General features: G+C 36.3%; 1 protein-coding gene across 6 annotated transcripts in view; it reads left to right on the top strand.

Moving 5' to 3' along the window:
- LOC308504979 (uncharacterized protein) overlaps window positions 1-4,161 on the top strand; it is a 44,006-nt gene extending 39,845 nt beyond the window's left edge. For all 6 annotated transcript variants that reach the window (XM_081066649.1, XM_081066646.1, XM_081066648.1 and 3 more), the window contains one exon: window positions 149-4,161. In XM_081066649.1, the coding sequence (XP_080922775.1) occupies window positions 149-2,103 (1,955 nt within the window). In that variant the 3' untranslated portion in view covers window positions 2,104-4,161. The remainder of the gene's footprint in view (window positions 1-148) is intronic.
- Window positions 4,162-20,010: the final 15,849 nt, after the last annotated feature.

Here is a 20,010-nt window from a genome sequence, read left to right as displayed (position 1 = left end):
AAAAGAGTGACTATACACTTGGAATTATTTTATTGTTGGGAAACTTAGCCAGAAACCAAGGAATCAAATACGTAATAAGGCATATGTATATAAGTCCATGAGAAGTGTGTTAAATATCATAAAGTATTTTTAATTTTCTCATTTTTAGAAGCATCCCAACTTGATGAACTCTCAGAAAAGAGCCCAGAACACCAAGGCCAACATTTGTGGCAAGTTTTGTTCACCAAAAATTCATTGATTACAGAGCAAGAAATTTCAGGAAAACTGTATAATCTGGACATAAACATTTTTCCTGCAAAAACAATACCATATATATTTGATGCTACAGTGCCTACTTACTTGCATTTCAGCTCGTTGAACTCACATTGTCAATATTCAAGAAAGAATGCTCACAAGCTTAATGTATGTGAGAAATGGCTCCTCGGTATTAAGGATGACAGAACTAATACTGGAGAGAAATCTTTCATTTACAGTAAAAATGTAAAAGCCTTTGATCATAAAGAGGAAGTTATTGAGCATCAGACAGTTCAGACTTTACAGCAAGCTTTTAAATATAATGAATGTGGAAAAGCTTTCCTTGAAAAGAGTGCTCTGATTACATCTAATGTCACTGACCTAAAAGTGAAATCTTATCAACTTAATAAATTTGGGGAATACCAATGTGATAAATCAACCTTTGCAGTTTCTCAGAGCAGTCATCCAGAGAAGAATCACTATACATTTAATGGATATGAATGTACTGAAAACAGAAATAATTTCAATACGATCACTCAGAGAACTAACATAGAAGGGAAATCTTTCAGGCCCAAATCACATATTAAAGAACATCAGAAAATTCATATAGGCGTGAGACCCTTTGAATATGGAAAGAATTTCAGCCATAATTCTGCCCTCTCGGTGCTTCAGAGAACTGACACAAAAGACAGACCCTCTGATTATGACACATGGACAGACACATTGAGTTACCAATCAGCTTTCAACATACATCATAGAACTCACAAAACAGTGAAACCCTATGAGTGTAATGAATGTGGAAAATCCTGCTCTGTGAAGTCCCGCCTGATTCAGCCTCAGAAAAGTCACACAGGGGAGAAACGCTATGAATGTCTTGAATGTGGGAAAGCTTTCAGTGAGAAATCACACCTAAGAAAACATCAGAGAACTCACACAGGAGAGAAACCCTATAAATGTGATGGGTGTGAGAAAGCTTTCAGTGCAAAGTCAGGCCTAAGAATACATCAGACAACTCACACAGGGGAGAAACCCTACAAATGTAATGAGTGTGAGAAAGCTTTCAGTGCAAAGTCAGGCCTAAGAATACATCAGAGGACTCACACAGGGGAGAAGCCCTTTGAATGTAATGAATGTGGGAAATCTTTCAACTATAAGTCAATCCTTATAGTACATCAGAGAACTCACACAGGGGAGAAACCCTTTGAATGTAATGAGTGTGGAAAATCTTTCAGCCACATGTCAGGCCTAAGGAATCATCGGAGAACTCACACAGGCGAAAGACCGTATAAATGTGATGAATGTGGGAAAGCTTTCAAACTGAAGTCAGGTCTAAGAAAACATCACAGAACTCACACAGGGGAGAAGCCCTATAAATGTAATCAGTGTGGGAAAGCTTTTGGTCAGAAATCACAACTCAGAGGACATCATAGAATCCATACAGGAGAGAAACCCTATAAATGTAATCATTGTGGGGAAGCTTTCAGCCAGAAGTCAAACCTTAGAGTACATCAGAGAACGCACACTGGGGAGAAACCCTATCAATGTGATGATTGTGGAAAAACATTCAGGAAGAAATCAAATCTCAGAGGACACCAAAGAACTCACACAGGTGAGAAACCCTATGAATGTAATGAATGCGGAAAAGCTTTCGGCGAGAAGTCGGTCCTAAGAAAACATCAGAGAACTCATACAGGAGAGAAACCTTATAGTTGTAACCACTGTGGAGAAGCTTTCAGCCAGAAATCAAACCTCAGAGTACATCAGAGAATTCACACAGGAGAGAAACCTTATAAATGTGATAAGTGTGGGAAAACTTACAGCCAGAAATCAAGCCTTAGAGAACATCAGAAAGCCCATACAGGGAATTAAACATGAATGTAAAGAATATGGAAAAACTCTGGGCCAGAAATCAAATCTAACAATACAAAATGGAACACATAGGGAGAGACCCCCATGAGTATAATGAACACTTAAAAGTACCTCTACAAGATACCAACCTTCACTAAACATCAGAGAACTTACAGAGGAGACAAATTCTTGGAATATATTTTATATGGATAGTCTTTTGTCCAGAGTACAGACTTCACTGTAGATCACAGAACTCACCCAACAAAAAAACTCTATAAGGATAATGAATATAAGAAATACTCAGTACACTCAATTCTCAGAAAACTCGCAATGCAGAAAAAATTCTGGGAATGTAATAAAAATATGAAAACTTTGTGCCAGCAATCAAAACTCATTCATCATTGGAGAAATCACAAGTGAGAAAACTGAGAATGAAATAAATATTTGATAACCTTTAGCCAAAAATCAGCTTTCTTAGGACAGCAAAAATATAAAGAGAGAGTAGAGCCCTCATATTATATTAACACAGACAAGAAATGAGGTAATGGATGTGGAAAATCCTTCTACAGTAAGTCACCCCTCAATTTGACTTACACAGGGGTAATATATGTCATACAATGACTATTAATTGTTCACCAATAACCATTTCCTCTTCTCCCTCATGCCACACCTAGTCGAAATTTCTCTATCATCCTATCATCCAACCGCTCTATCATCCTAATGGGGTCATGTTATTAACCTCTGGCTAGTGGAATGTGGGAGTAAATGACAAATCCCACTAGATACATCCCTCAAATTCACAGTGTTTTCTCCTATCCCTTACCAGAATGGAGTGGCGATTACCCTCAGTGAAACTGTGGGGCTCAGGCACTGAAGATGGAAGAATACATGATTGGAAGGAAACACAGTCAAAGAATGACTGTTGGAATGGTGTTTTCTCCATTTACACTATTAGACTTTTTGCAGTGACCAAATAAACTTGACCTCCTATCGGGTGGGGTATACTTAACACTGACATGTATTTGCCAACCCTCAGTTAACAAAGCCTATGAGTATGATTTTTGTGAACCTCAGAACTCAGTATATATCGGAAACGTCACATAGGAGAAACCCCTGACAATACACCATATGAGCACAGTTTTTATCTACAACGCTTCCTCGTAGGTCAGGTAAATATCAAGAGAATAAATCCAACACTTCAACATATGTAGGAAATCCTTTACCAAAAAATGCTATATCATTAAATATTCGATAATTGAGTTGTGAATGTGAAAGTTTTAAACAAGTCATCAAACTTGAATATCTCTCAGAGTATATTACAAGGGGGGAAATCTATTAATTTGAGAAAGGCGGGTAATAGCCTTTACCTAGAAATTCTTATCTCAAAACTATTGTTTCAGGGGGTGGCCGGATGGCTCAGTTGGTTAGAGCGCAAGCTCTGAACAATAGTGTTGCCGGTTCAATTCCCACATGGGCCAGTGAGCTGCGCTCTCCACAACTAGATTGAAGACAACCAGCTGCCGCTGAGTTGCTGGAGGGGCGGCCGAATGGCTCAGTTGGTTAGAGCACAAGCTCTTAACAACAAGGTTACTGGTTCAATTCTCCCATGGGATGGTGGGCTGTGCCCCCCGCAACTAAGATTGAAAACGGCGACTGAACTTGGAGCTGAGGACAACCACTTGGAGCCGATGGGCCCTGGAGAAACACACTGTTGCCCAATATTCCCCAATACAAAAACAAAAAAAACAAAATGAAACAATTGTTTCGTGTTTAATATTAAAACATTTGATGATATATAACAGTATTGATTCATGGACATTCACTGGAATGAGAAGATTTAAAAGAACAAGAAATAAATTCCATAAATTGAACAGCATTGAAGTATGTGACTATTTTCTGAGTTCTCTATTGTTTGTGAGTTTATATACATGCATGCCACTTAAGACATTTGTTTTATATTTATATTGGAACTCAACATTGTAATGGAATTATGTACCCCTTGTGTAGTAACTATGCTGACATCAACTGCAATTTGCCAATGTATATTAATAATAAATAAACCTTTTATACGAAGTGTGAAAATTCAAAATCAATCATACCACATTCCCTTTCTCATGCTGCCTTCTGTCTTGAGTATATACGAAAGGCTATTGTTAAGTAAATTGTCTGTTTTCCATAAAGCTGAACAATTAAAACATACATTTAAGCATATACAGACTATATATATATATATATTAGACCTCACACTAAATTCGGGAACTCATCCTAGAAAAAGTGCTACATCTCTCATTGCTGAATATCACTACAGTCACTTTTGAAGTACTCCCCTTGGGAAGCTATGCACTAACGCCAGTGCCTAGTCCACCCTTCAAAGCAATTTGGGAACTTTTTTTCTGGAATGGCCATCAGAACTGTCGTCGTATTACCCTTGATGTCCTGAATGTCATCTAAATGACTTCTTCATCAAAATGTCATCAAAATGTCTTCTTTTCAATGTTTCCTTTATCTTTGGGTAAATAAAGAAGTCATTGGAGGCCCGATCAGGTAAGTAGGGAGCATGTTCCAATACAGTTATTTGTCTACTGGCTAAAAACTCCCTTATAGACGGTGCCATGCATTTCGTCCAAATAGTAAACTTGGTTAACTGTTTGTCCAGTTTGGTACAAATTCATAATGAATAATCCCTCTGGTATAAAAAAGAAAAGTTAGCAGCATTGTTGCAACAAGTTTGCAAGCTTAATTTTCAGACCTTTGTGTGTGTGTGTGTATACATTGATTCTTTCTCCAGAGCTATCAAGTATACTGATGAGCACTTTGAAGACATTATTTATGGTACTTTTTTATTTCTTGCTTTTTATACTTTCCATCTCTGCTGAAATAACCTATCTGATCTTATATGTTACCTGTTTTTTCCATTAGTCATTTTTCAAGGCATTAGGCATCCTATGTCTCACTTAACCAACTGCTTATGTCCTTTTTTCTCAGCCACCTAGCTCTCCAAATGTTTGGTTAGTTTTTTTGCCCTGCAATCTCATATATCTGATGCATTCAAGAAAAGTTAATTTACATCTGGCAGCTGTTTTCTTGTCTTATGGAGAGGAGCAATGGTCTGTCCTGCTCTCTACTTATCTGAGCTATAACTGAAACTTGCCAGTTGATTTTTAATAAATGTTCCAAGGTAATTTGATGGGAAAAGGAGGATTGTTTTCAAAAGTGGTGATAAAATAACTGGATATTCATATATTTAAAGTGCACCTTTGTGTTCATACATAATTAAATATTTAAATATTTAATTTATTTAAATATTTGTTGAAAATAAGTCATAGACATAAACAAAATAGCTAACAGTACAAAATTTGTTAGAAAAGAGAAGAAACTAATTGTACTTTGAGGCACACAGAGATTTTTAAGGTGTAACACAAAACATGAAACAAAAGCAAAAAAGATAAGTTGTAATTTATTAAAATTTGAAGTGCTTTTCAAGATTTTATTATCAAACTGAAAAAAATCACAGATTGAGAGAAAATGTCTCTAATAGATATACCTGAGAAAGGACTTGCATCCACATTATGTAAAGACTGTTCATAATGTTATAATAATACAGACAACCCAGTTAAAATGGGCAAAATAGAAGGTAGATTAAAACAGGCATTTCACAAAAGATATATAGATTGCCAATAAGTTGGAAAGGTTGGAAATAAGGTGGCCAATAACTAGAAAAGATTTCAAAGCTTTAGTCATCAAGTAAGTGCAAATTAAAACTGTAATAGTATCACAAATCCATTTGATAGTTACGTACCTATAACCAACAATTTCAATTCTGGTTATTTACCCCCAGAGAAACAGAATTGTACCAAAAAACGAAAAAAAATTTTTTTAAACTTTTATTGGGGAATATTAGGGCACAATGTGTTTTTCCAAGATCCATCATTTCCATGTCAAGTCATTTTTAATCTAGTTGTGGAGGGCTCAGCTCACAGTGGCCCATATGGGAATCGAACTGGCGACCTTGGTGTTATGAGCACTGAACTCTAACCACTGAGAAAACTGGCCGCCCCCCAAAAAAATTTGTAATAAAATAATTTTTAAAGAATTGTACCAAAATGTTCATAAAGTTTTATTCATAGTAGTACCAAGTAGAAAGAACCAAAATGTCCATCAACAGATAAATGTATAAACTGTGATATTACTTAATGGAACCCCACTCAGCAACAAAAAAGGAAGTGCTAATGCATGAAACAACATTGATGAATCTCAATAAGATTATGCTGAGCAAAAGAAAACAGGCACAAAAGGGTAGAGATGATTCCATTTCTATGAAATTCTAGGAAAGACATCTAATCTAGTGTGATAGGAAGCAGACCATTTGTTGCGTAAGGTGAGGATTGCGTAGGGGAATAGAATGGGAATGTGTTATTGTGATGGAATGTTCTATATCTAAAGTGTGGCATTTACAAAGCTATAAATTTTCACATGAAACTATACCAAAAAATGTGTATAATATAAAGTACACCTCAAAACAGTTTATTTTAAAAATCAAATAAAAGTGAATTTTGGAATCCCTATTTTTAAAATTATATAAAAGTGAATTTTGGAACCCCAGTATGATATGAGACCCAGATTCTAAATTTGCCAAGTGGCTTATTGCCTTAATTACTTGGGTATTTATTTTCTTTCCCCTCCTGTATGGCTATGTGACCTTGGGGATATCAGTTCTCATTTATGTTCCATCATTTCCTCATTTGTGAAAGACAGGTAATGATGATAATTACTACAATTTTTTTGGAGGCATTTTCTCAGTTAAGCTATGTCAGTCACTTAAAACAATGCCTGGCACAGAGTAAATGAGCAATAGTAATAACTGTCATACTATTATTAAAGTAAAGGTTTGTTCCTTAAAAGAGCTTGAAGCAAGAGTATAGTTCCTAATTTTTTAAAAAAGAATAAATTAGGCCTAAGATTCAGACTTGATGTGATGGGTAGGTGGGAATTAGCACAATGATGGCATCAATTTTTCTATCTGATGCCATTCCTGAAATTTTTGAAGCCTCAGGGCTATTAATCGGCTAATGTGAATTAGTCTAAAACATTTTCTAAGTGTCCAGTTACCGGAAATTGCTTTAATACAAAGACAAATCCCCTTTCCCATCACTCTACCATCCCCGCACCCCCCAGAACTTCTTTCTGATGGAAGCTTTTAGAAGCCAGAATTAAGCTAGAGCATTGCCACTTGGGTTCTCTGTTACAGTCCAGGGTAGAAGTTACGCACGAGATGTAAATATTCTAGAGAGAAGTCACACTTTAGGATAGTGCTTACAATACACACACACATTAACTGCTTTTGGCATATAATGCCACTGCTGCCCTAAGTTCTGATTCTCCTAGACTGGAAGTGATTTCAGGTGAGACTCATGATGCCTTTCAGCACAGGAACTGCATCCTGTGTGCATTTGAGTAATAGAATCACATCTTGGTGACCTCCATAAGAAAAGAGGACTCAAAACTTAGCTGATTTGCCTAATCATGGGCAAAAGACATGATGTTTCACTTCTTCACCACAAGTGTGTCAGAACCAAAACCAAAAACATTTCAAGTAGTAGATGGTCCCCTGCCAGTGTATAGAGTCCCTGGGGTCATGACTTGGGCCAGAGTTTTAGAACTCATCTTCTGGTTCAGTAAAGAATTTTGACAGGACCTTGAGTGAAGATTGAGATCAATTCTCAGAGGCCCTACCATATTCATAAGGGAAACTTACCTCTCATCAGTGGTTTCAGCATGCCTATGCTTCAGCCATGCCCAAACCACTGATGAGAGGTTCTTTTCTTTCCTTCCTTTACTCTGACATTAGCCTGGAAAGATAGTACCATCACCTGTATCTTTCAGGCCATTGCTAAAGGGATGAGGGTGGAGATGACTCTGGAATTCAGAACAACTTATATTTCAGGATAAGAGGAAACCTAATTGATAGCTGGTTGAACAAGAAAATGCCACAATCACTGCAAATGAATCCATCAACACTGCCACATTAATGGAAGTGTTTTGTGCCCAACAGTATGTTTGTCTGTGGTTGTTGTCATTCTCCTTGGGCCTATGAATGCTTAGATGGCTGATGCATAACCAGGCATTGCCTTTTAGGTTTTCTAACTGTGCCCCTAACTATTCTAGAAAGGACAGACCAGGAAGCGTCCCCTACTTTCCTGGTTAGGAATGCATTTTTGTAGCCACTAATCAAGCAAATGATCTCCCTAAGACTGGAGTATCAAAAAAGGAACAAAAAGAATGACCAACTAAAATATTGTGAGCCTGTAGTCAAGATCTCAGAATACCACAAAAGTTCAGCCCCAAAACAAAAGCTGTGAGAACTACAGAGCAATAGCTGAGAGTGGTGCTAATGCCTCAAATTTTGATTACATCTTTCAGACTAAGAGTTTAATCAAAAAGAGAATTGTTCAAAAGATGGTCGATGACTGGATTAAGAAGCTGTGGTACATTTATACAATGGAGTACTATGCAGCCATAAAGAAAAAAGAAATCTTACCATTTGCAACAACATGGATGGATCTAGAGAACATTATGTTAAGTGAAATAAGTCAGAAAGAGAAAGACAAGTACCATATGATCTCACTTATATGCGGAATCTAAAGAAAAGAATATGTGTTTGAACTAATCAGAAACAGTTTTGGGGACACAAAAAACCGAGAGTTGTTAGATGGGCGCGGGGGAGGGGGTTGGGGATGGGGGGAAGGGTGAAGGGAGTGGGGGGCGGCTGGTGACCACAGGATGGCCTCAGGGTTTTTTGAGAATTACTTTGGGGAACTTATTTAATAGTGTTTGGGGATTTTGTTGGGTGTCCGATGGACATGTATCCTGTTTGGGAGACCACCTCAGGGATGCTGTGGATGCCTGGTCATGGCATTGTACACCAGAGGCTGGACATTAATGAATGCCAAGTATAATTTTATGTGTATAATGTGGTGGCTCGGTGTGAGGTCGGGGTGGTGGTGGATAGAGGGAGGGGGGTTCACGGTGTGAGGGGTGTAAAAATAAAATAAAATAAAATAAAACTATAAAAAAAAAGAAAAAAAAAAGAAAAAATATCTAAGACAAAGTTATTCAGCACACGAAAAACTATAACAATCTCTGCTCACTTTAAAAAGACAATCAAAAGAAATAAAAGGAAATAAAAATAAATAAATAAATCAATGTCAAGTACATATATGTAAAAAAAAAAAAAAAAGAGAGAGAATTGTTCAAAAGAAACAACAAACCCAAAGTGGAGTCAACCAAGACTAAGTACCTAACTTAATTGCAGTGTCAGCTTCTCCCAGAAGTGGAATTTTAAACCAATCAGTCTAGAAGATCCTGGTTAGCACTAGTGAGGTAACTGCCTGATAAAACCCCCCTGGCTTCCCCTAAGGGAAAGTGACCTAACCTTAAATAAGCCATTTTTTAAACTTTCTTGTCCAGCCCAGTTTCTGCCTATAAAAACATTCCATTATGTACAACTCCTGAGAACACTTTTCTATTTACTGGATGGGATGCTGCTTGATTCATGAATCATTTAATAAAGTCAATTAGATCTTTATATTTACTCAGTTGCATTTTTATACTTTAACACCCTATGCTACCATGTTTCCCCGAAAATAAGACCTAGCTGGACAATCAGCTCCAATGCATCTTTTGGAGCAAAACAATATAAGACCCAGTCTTATTTTACTGTAATTAATATAAGACCCGGTCTTAAAATTTTTGCTCCAAAAGATGCATTAAAGCTGATTGTCCAGCTAGGTCGTATTTTCAGGGAAATACAGTAGCAGCCTAGGAAAAGGAAAGGTGTTCTCATCTCATCAATGATTGAAATGACCATCCTTAAATAAAAAAGTATGAAACATGCAAAAGAAAGAAAAACACAGTCTGAAAATATAAAGCAATGATGAGAATAAGATTCAAATGATGTTGGGACTGTCAGAAAATTTTAATTGTGATTAATATTAAAGGCACTATTGGAAAGAGGTATACAGCATATAATATCGAACAATTTCAGGAGAGAAAAAGCTATAAGAACAAACTGAATAGAAATACTAGAAATAAAAAATAACAGAGATAAAGAATACATCAGTAGACTCAACAAAACTGAGGAAAGAGTCAGTGAACTGGAGAAAAGAGTGAAAAAGAGATCTATGGGGCAATGTCAAATGGTCTAATAAACACTTATGTGGAATCCCAGGAGAAGAGAGAGAAAACAAGGTAGAAGAAATATGCAGAGCAAGTGCCTGATAATTAGGTTTTTTTATTATAATGTGGGTGCGAGACATTCAGCTTTTGATTGCTCAGGCATCCATTTCAAAGACATACTCTCAAATAAACACATTGGTAACTACACAACTAGATAACAAGCCAGGCCAGCACACCCATAAAGCCTTTTTAGGAAGTTCTGAGTAACCTAGATAACTGACCACTTTAATTACCCTGCTTTTCCTTTCTTGTGCCCTGACACATGCTACAACATGGATGAACCTTGAGGATGTTATGCTAAGTGAAATCAGACAGACATAGAAAGACAAATATTGTATTATTCCACTTACATGAGGTCCTAGAGTGGTGAAATTTATAGTGACAGAAAGTAGAATAGTGGTTACAAAGGTCTGGGAGAAAGAGGAATGGGGTGTTATTGTTTTATGGGTACAGAGTTTCTGTTTGAGATGATGAGAGGTTCTAGAGATGGACAGTGTTGATGGTTGTACAACAATGTGAATATACTATTGCCACTGAATTTTACACTTAAAAATGGTTAAAATGGTAAATTTTATGTTTTGTACACCTTACCACAACAACAACAAAAATACTTTTAATCATTGAATGAAATTCATAATGTGAACAGACTAGTTAAGAGTAGCCGTATGATCATATCAATAGCTGCAGGACAGGTATTTGAAACGTCAACATCCATTTATGATTAAAAACCCTTAGCAAACTAAGAATACCAGGGAACTTCTAATGTAGGGCATTTACAACAACTTACAGCTCACATCACACTCAATGGTGAAAGGTTGAAGACTAAGGTTGAATACTAACATTAGAGATAAGACAGTGATCTTTCAATACTATTGTTTAACATCATCCTCCAAGTCCTAACCGATAAAGGCAAGAGAAATACATAAAAGCCACACAGTTTGGAGAAGATATAAAATGGTCTTTATTTGCAGATGAAAATGCCAAATCTAAAAAAGAAAAAGAAAAAAGTTGCTTAGCAATTTTGCAGAATAAAAAGTTTGTATATAAAAGTTAATGTTATTCATGTATACCAGCAACGAATAAGAAGAATTTGATTTTTTTACAAGTGTATTTATAGTAACATGAAAAAAGAAAATACTTATATACAAATCTATTCAAATATGTGCAGAATCTGTATGCTGAAAACTACAAAACACAGATGAAAGAAATCAAATATCTAAATGAGCTATACCATTTTCATGAATTAAGAGATTAAGATACCAATTGTTCCCAAATCTCAACAATCTTTTTTGTAGATATTGACATGCTGATACTAAAATTTACTTGGAAAGGCAAAGGAAAGTGAATAACCAAAACAACCTTGCAAAAGAGGAACAAAATTCAAAGATTAACACTAATAGAGTTAAAGACTATATAAAGTCAGAGTAATCCAAAAAGTACATCTAATCACCGGATTTCAGAACACTTCCCCTCCCCCGACATCACACTACAACACAACTAAAGGTCTAAGTACCAGAGCTCTTTATATTCAGTACATCATGTCTGGCTTTCAACAAAAATTTACAAGGCATACTAGAGAAAAAAAATGTTTGAAGAGACAAAGCAAGTATTAGAAGTGGAGTCAGGGTCAGGTATGGGAGGAGTATTGGAATTACCAGGCCAGCAATTTAACTATGATTAATATGATAAGGGCTCTACTGGGGAAAAAAGTGTGCAACATGCAAGACCATATTAGTAATGTAAGCGGAGAGTTGTAAATTCTAAGAAAGAATAAAAGAGAAATGCTAGAGACAAAAAACACTATAACTGGGCCGGCCCGGTGGCTCAGGCAGTTAGAGCTCCATGCTCCTAACTCCGGTTCGATTCCCACATGGGCCAGTGGGCTCTCAGCCACAAGGTTGCCAGTTCAATTCCTCGAATCCCACAAGGGATGGTGGGCTGCGCCCCCTGCAACTAGCAACAGCAACTGCATCTGGAGCTGAGCTGTGCCCTCCACAACTAAGACTGAAAGGACAACAACTTGAAGCTGAATGGCACCCTCCACAACTAAGATTGAAAGGACAACAACTTGACTTGGAATAAAAATCCTGGAAGTACACACTGTTCCCCCAATAAAGTCCTGTTCCCCTTCCTCAATAAAATCTTAAAAAACAAAAACACTATAACAGAAAAAAAGAATACCTCTGATGAACTCAGTAGACTAGACATGGCTCAGGATATAATCTCTGAGTCTGAGGATATATCAATAGAAACCTCCAGGACTAAAAATAATTTTGAAAAAATGGAATGCAATATTTAAGAAGTGTGGGACTATTTCAGTAGTTGTAACATACTGATAATGGAACATCAGAAGAAAGAGAAAAAAGAGCAAACTATTTGAAGTAATAATGACTGATAATTTTCTCAAATTAATGTCAGGTCCAAACTACAGGCGCAGGAAGCTCAGAGAACATAAAGCAAGATACCCAAGGAAACTACACCTAGGCTTATTATATTAAAGCTGCAAAAAATAAAAGATAAAGAAAAAATTTTTTGAAAGAACCCAGAGGATAAAAATACCTTACCTATAGAGGAGCAACGGTAAGAATTACATCTTACTTCTTAGAAACAATGCAAGTAAGAAAAGAGTGGAATGAAATATTTAAAGTATTGAGAGAGGAAAAAAACCTCACAAACCTAGAATTTTGTGTCCTGCAAAATTATTTTTTAAAAGTGGAGAAATGATTTCAAACAAACAAACAATGAGGAAATGTGTTGCCAGGAAACCTGACTTACGAGAAATGCTAAAGCTCTTCAGAGAAAAGGAAATTTATATAGGTCAGAAACTCTTATCTACGTAAAGAAAGGAAGAGTATTAGAAAAGAAATACATGATAGTAAAATAAAAACTTTTATTTTTCTTATTTTTAATTGACCTAACAGATAATAGTTTGTTCAACATAATAATAGCAACAATGTATTAAATAATTATAGCTTGTACATAAGAGAAATAAATGATAGTAATATTACAAGGGCCAGGAGGGAGGAATAAGGAATATTTTGTTATTATAGGTACTTGAACTATATGTGAAGTGATGTAGTGTTATTTGACAGTGGACTTGGGTTAGTTGTAAATGTATATTGCAAACTCCAGGGCAACCACTAAGGAAACTACAAAAGGAAGTGTAATTGATATGCTATAAAGGAGAGAAAAAAGAATGGTATAAAAATTCTCAATTAAAATCTCAAAAGGCATTATTGGGGTGATAGATGGGAGGGAGTTGGGGGGTAGGGTGAAAAAAGTGAAGGCATTAAGAAGCACAAATTGGTAATGACAAAATAGTCATGGGGGTGTAAAGTAAAGCATAAGGATTGTAGTCAATATGGTAATAACTATGGATAGTGCCAGGTGGGTACTATGCATAGACTAGTCAGGGGGGGGTCACTTCTTAAATTATATAAGTGCCTAACCACTATGCTGTACACCTGAAATTAATATAAAATAATATTGAATGTCAACTATAATTGAAACATTTAAAAAGGAGGGAAGGTAACGGGGGATATGAGGTTCCAATTTCCAGGTAAAAAACAAATAAGTCATGGGGATGTAATGTACAGCATGGGAGATACAGTTAATAATATTGTGATAGCGTGGTGTGGTGTCAGATGGCTGCTGGACTTATGGTGACCACTTCTTTATATATATTGATGTTGAACAACTATGGTGTACACCTGAAACTGATATAATGTTGTATGTTAGCTATATTTTTTAATAAAAATATTTCTTTAAAAAAGATGGGGTGGCTAAGTGGATAAGAAAATAAGACCCTTATATATGCTGCCTACAAGAGACTCACTTCAGATCAAAAGGCACATGCAGGCTGAAAGTAAAGGGATGGAAAAGATATTTCATAAAAATGGAAATAAACAAACCAAAAAACCTGTGGTAGCAACACTTATACCAGACAAAATAGACTTTAAAACAAAGGCGGTAATAAGAGATAAACAAGGAAACTGTAATCCCACTTCTGGGTATTTATCTGAAAAAACCTAAAGTGCTATTTTGCAGGGACTTGTGCATCATATGTTTTTTGCAGCATTCTTTACAGTAGTCAGTTATTTACAGGAGGGAACCTGCGTGTCCATCATGGATGAATGGATAAAAAAGAGGTGGTACATATATACAATGGAATATTACTCAGCCATAAAAAGGAATGAAATCTTGCCAGCACAACATGGGTGGATCTAGGTGTATTGTGCTGAATTAAGTCAGACAGAGAAAGACAAATGCCATCTGATCTGACTTATATGTAGACTCTAAAGGACAAAATAAATGAACAGGTAAAACAGAAACAGACTAATAGATACAGAGAACATTTTGATAGTTTCCAGACGTGAGGGGCATTGGGGGGATGGGTGAAAATGGGGAAGAGATTAAGAATTGCAAATTGGTAGTTACAGAATAGTCATGGGGATGTAAACTACAGCATAGGGAATATAGTCAATAGTATTGTAGTAACTACGTATGTTGTCCGATGAGTACTAGATTTATCAGGATGATCACTTCATAAGTTATGTAAATGTCAAATCATGATGCTGTACACCCGAAACTAATATAATATTGTGAAAATAAAAAATATTGTAAAAATAAAAAAATATTTAAAAAAAAACACTGTCAAAGGATGAGGAGACAAGCTGCAGAGTAGGAGAAAATATTGCGTGATATATCTGATAAAAAACTGTTCAAAAGTATACAAAGAACTCTTAAAACTTAATGAAAAGAAAACAAATAACCCGATTAAACAATGGGCAAAAGATCTGAGTAGACACCTCACCAAAAAAGACATACAGATGGCAAATAATCATAGGAAAAGGTGCTCCACATCGTACGTATGCATGTCACTAGGGAATTGAGTATAACATAACAATGAGATACCACAGCACTCTTATTAGAAAGGCCAAAATCCAAAACACTGAGAACACCCAATGGTGACAAGGGTATGGAGCAATAGAAACTCTCATTCATTGCTGAAGAGGATGCAAAATGGTTCTGCCACTTTGGAAGACAGTATGGCAATTTCTTACAGAATTATACGTACTCATACCATAAGATCCAGCAATCATGCTTGGTATTTACCCAAATTAGTCAAACACTCATGCCCACAGAAAAACCTGCACATGGATGTTTCTAGCGGCCTTATTCATAATTTCCAAAACTTGGAAATAACCAAGAGGTCCTTTAGTAGGTGAATGGATAGATAAATTGGGGTACATCCACACAACAGAATATTATTCAGCAGCAAAAAGAAACGAGCTATCAAGCCAAGAAGGAACCTTAAATGCATATTACTTAGTCAAAGAAGCCAATCTGAAAAGGCTATATATTGTATGATTTGAACTATAATGACCTTCTAAGAACAGCAAACTCTGGAGACAGTAAAATATCAGTGGTTACCCGGGGTTAAAGGGGAGGGAGGGATGAACAGGCAGAGCACAGAGGATTTTTAGGGCAGTGAAACTGTTCCGTATGATACTGTAATGGTGCATACATTTGTCCAAACCCATAGAATGTATAACACCAAGAGTGACTCTAATAGAAAGTGTAGATTTGGGGTGATGATGATGGATCACTGAATGTGACACATGCACCGCTCTGGTGCAGAATGTTCTGGGGGGAGGCTGTACAAGTGAGGGCACAAAAAAATGTATAGGAACACTGCACTTTCTGCTCAATTTTGCTGTGAATGTAAAACTGCTCTAAAAATAAAGTCTATTAAAAGAAAACTAAGGACAGCGAGCCATCATGAAAGAGCTCCCAAAGACCAAAGCTGGAACATATTTAGCACAGTAATAAATACAGTAATTGATTATAGCCCAAAGAATGAAATAAATCTCCATGTGTCTATATAGATCAAAACAAATGATAAATAAAAGGGAAGATGGGACAAATGTTCCTTACAGAACTGCCAATAAATAACTGTAGAAGATGTCAGTGTACTTCAGCCAAATACCACCAGCAACAAACACACATGTAGTTGAGCAATTTAGATTTTAACAGTAGTTGCAATGAGGTAGCATGCACACTCATACAGGAACCATGAAGTGTTTTAGTAAGAGGGTGTTGGAAAGGAATTACAGGATTTGATCTTTGGTTCGTTCATTTTGCAGAGGTTCCAAGGCAACTGAGTTTGGTCAGGAGTGGGTGTTGCCAAAAATACACAAATAAAAAATAAAATGCAGCAGTCACTCATATCAGCTGAGAGAGGGATATTTGGTATTTTGAGAGTGACAGCGCAAGCTTGCTTTTTTGTCTTTACTGACACCAATTTATAAAGTGGTCTTTTTTGTCTTACATCTCATGGTCACAGAATGGGCTTGTTTGATTGGCGTTCAGTGAGATTGTTTACATCCAAAAGGAAAACACCACTGTTTTAGCTATGAGCACCAGGACAGCTTTCATCAGCAGCCAGGCTCCAAGTGTCAGGTCAGTTCCCAGATGTCAGAGGCTGCTTTATAGTCAGACGAAGGAGGAGGATTGAAAATCTCCATCAGAACACCAGAGTAATAACTGATGCAGGTAACTGATCCACTGATGAATGCTAAATTGGTGAGTGATACTTTAAGGAAAAAAGGTTACTTTATAGCCTCAAAGTATCTCTCTGGAAGCCTATTAGTTACTTGTTAGTTACAGTAGTGGAGCCACATCTATACTAGCAGCACTGGACTCGGAAAAGGTGGGGTGCAGTGAGGGTCTGAAGCCCCTCTCAGCACACCGAGGCCAGGCTCCTCAGGTGTAGGGCAGGGTCCCGGGCATGGGAGAGAAGTGAAGGGCGAGAGTTTCCTAGGCCTTATATTTTTAAAAACATTTGTACTCTTTAAGAACTTAAGAAATTTAGAAATTGAAATTTAAAAATTTAGAAATTGTCTTTTAATTGCTTTAGCTTATGGAAGTTATTTATTGTAATATGAATGCCATGGACCATGGACATGGCCCTTGTCCCAGCACCTGCCTTGTTGTTCTAATAAGGTTATTGAATGTTCTCTTTCCACTTCTTTATTTATTTTTTATTTTTTATTTTTTTTATTAGTTTCAGGTGCACAAGACAAGGTAATACTTAGACGTTCATCATTTATATCCCTCACACTGTGGACCCCCTCCCCCCAACCCCCTTCCACTATCCCTCCGACATCGCACTGAGCCATCACATTATATATATAAAATTATAATTGGCATTCATTATTATTCAGCTTCAGGTGTACAGTACACTGATCAAGCATCTACATCTTCCCTGAGGTGGTCTCCCAAATGGGACACGTGTCCATCAGATACCCTACAAAATCTTTACAACATTGTTGATTACGTTCCCCAAATTATTTTTCAAAAACCCTGAGGCCATTTTGTGGTTACCGACTGTTTTCTAATCCCCTCACCTTTCCCCTTATCCCCACCCCCCGCCCATCTAACAACCTTCAGTTTTTCCTCTTTGTCCCCAGAACTGTTTCTGATTAGTTCATTCACTTATTCTTTTCTTTAGATTCCGCATATAAGTGAGATCATATGGTACTTGTCTTTCTCTTTCTAACTTATTTCGCTTAACATAATGTTCTCTAGATCCATCCATGTTGTTGCAAATGGTTAAGATTTGTTTTTTCTTTATGGCTGCGTAATACTCCATTGTATAAATGTACCACAGTTTCTTAATCCAGTCATCTACCGATGGGCATTTAGGTTGTTTCCATGTCTTGGCTATTGTGTAGAGTGCTGCAATAAACATAGGAGTGCATACTGATTTTTGAATTGGAGTTTTGGATTTCTCCGGATAGATGCCTAGGAGTGGAATTACTGGATCATAGGGAAGTTCCATTTTCAGATTTCTGAGATACCTCCATACTGTTTTCCATAGAGGCTGCACCAATCTGCAATCCCACCAACAGTGCACAGGGGTTCCCTTTTCTCCACATCCCCGGATAGCCTCAGCAATCTTGAGAAATAAGAACAAAGTGGGAGGTATAACGATACCTGACTTCAAATTATACTACAAGGATACAGTAATCAAAACAGCATGGTACTGGCATAAAAATAGACACATAGATCAATGGAACAGAATAGAGTGTCCAGAAATAAATCCATGCCTATATGCCCATTTAATCTACGACAATGGAAGCAAGAATGTACGATGGAGTAAAGACAGTCTGTTCAATAAATGGTGCTGGGAAACCTGGACAGACACATGCAAGAAAATGAAGCTGGACCACCTCTTTACACCATATACAAAAATAAATTCAAAATGGCTTAAAGACTTAAATGTAAGATCTGAAACCATAAAATATCTAGAAGAAAATATAGGAAGAAACTTCACAGACATTACCCGGAGTAAGATTTTTACTGATATATCCCCTCGCGTGAGGGAAGAGAAAAAAATAAACATGTGGGATTACATCAAACTAAAAATTTTTTTCACAGCAAAGGAAACCATCAATAAAACAAAAAGGGATCCTGCTGAATGGGAAAAGATATTTGCCAATGATATATCCGATAAAAGATTAATATCACAAATCTATAAAAAAACTCACTCAACTCAACTCCAAAAAAACAAACAACCCAATTAAAAAATGGACAGAGGACATGAAGAGACATTTTTCTAAAAAGGACATACAGATGGCAAACAGACATATGAAGAAATGCTCAACCTCACTAACCATCAGAGAAATGCAAATAAAAACCACAATGAGATACCACCTCACCCCAGTCAAAATGGCTATCATCAATAAATCTTTCCACTTCTTTAGATGCCAGCCCTTGTGCTCTCTTGGGCAGCACATATACTACATGCCAGCTCTGATACACACTCCGTTCTCACTTTCTTTTTTTCCTGGATTTCACTTTTATTGCATCAGGATCAGTTTTTAACTATTTTAGCAATAGCATACATATTAATATAGACACATTGCTATGCATTTGCAATTCTTTTCTAATTATTACTAAAAGTTTTTATTGGAATGAAAGTTGGAATTGTTCCTTTAGGCTTAACAAACGAATATATAAATGTCAAAGAGAAAAAACACAGAGCAAACTTTTTTAGAATGCTGACTGGAACTTTAATTTAGTCTTTGCTTCTAGGAAACTGATATTTATTAAAGTTTTTAAGTGTCAACAAAATAAAGTTTTATACCTCTATTCACATAAATTGCATTAATTTACTGTAACGTTAATCCCTTTTTTCTTGCTAATGAAAACTTACTCTGTCTTTATCATTGCCATATAAATAATCTGTTACAAAATATCAACCAAGAAAAGTGCGTGTGTTTATATAAGTGTCTATGTACACATCTACAGAAGATGCCAAAAAATGTATATGCATTTTAAGAAAGGAGAAAACTATATTAAAATTGTAATACTCAATATATACTGATAACAAAAGATGAACGCAAGTCACATTTGTCTTCTGCGATTACAGGAGGTGCTCAAAGTGGTTACTATCAGTGCAATTTTAATACAGTTTTTTTTCTTAAAATGTGTATACCTTTTTTTGGCACCCGCTGTATATGTAAAAAGATAGTCACAAAATATGTTGAGAGTTTCCTAATTTGGTCCCTGATTTCAGAAGTGTGCACACAAATTTTAAGCAAGTTCATCCTTAGGAAATGCATAATTTGCTTGATAATTGTTTTCTTATTGAATTGCGTGTACTTTCAGGTATTTTTTTATTATTTA

Source organism: Rhinolophus hipposideros, assembly GCF_964194185.1.
Source record: "Rhinolophus hipposideros genome assembly, chromosome: 11".
Lineage (NCBI taxonomy): Eukaryota > Metazoa > Chordata > Mammalia > Chiroptera > Rhinolophidae > Rhinolophus > Rhinolophus hipposideros.
Note: the sequence above shows the minus strand (reverse complement) of the source record. Positions and strands in the feature narration are given on the sequence as shown.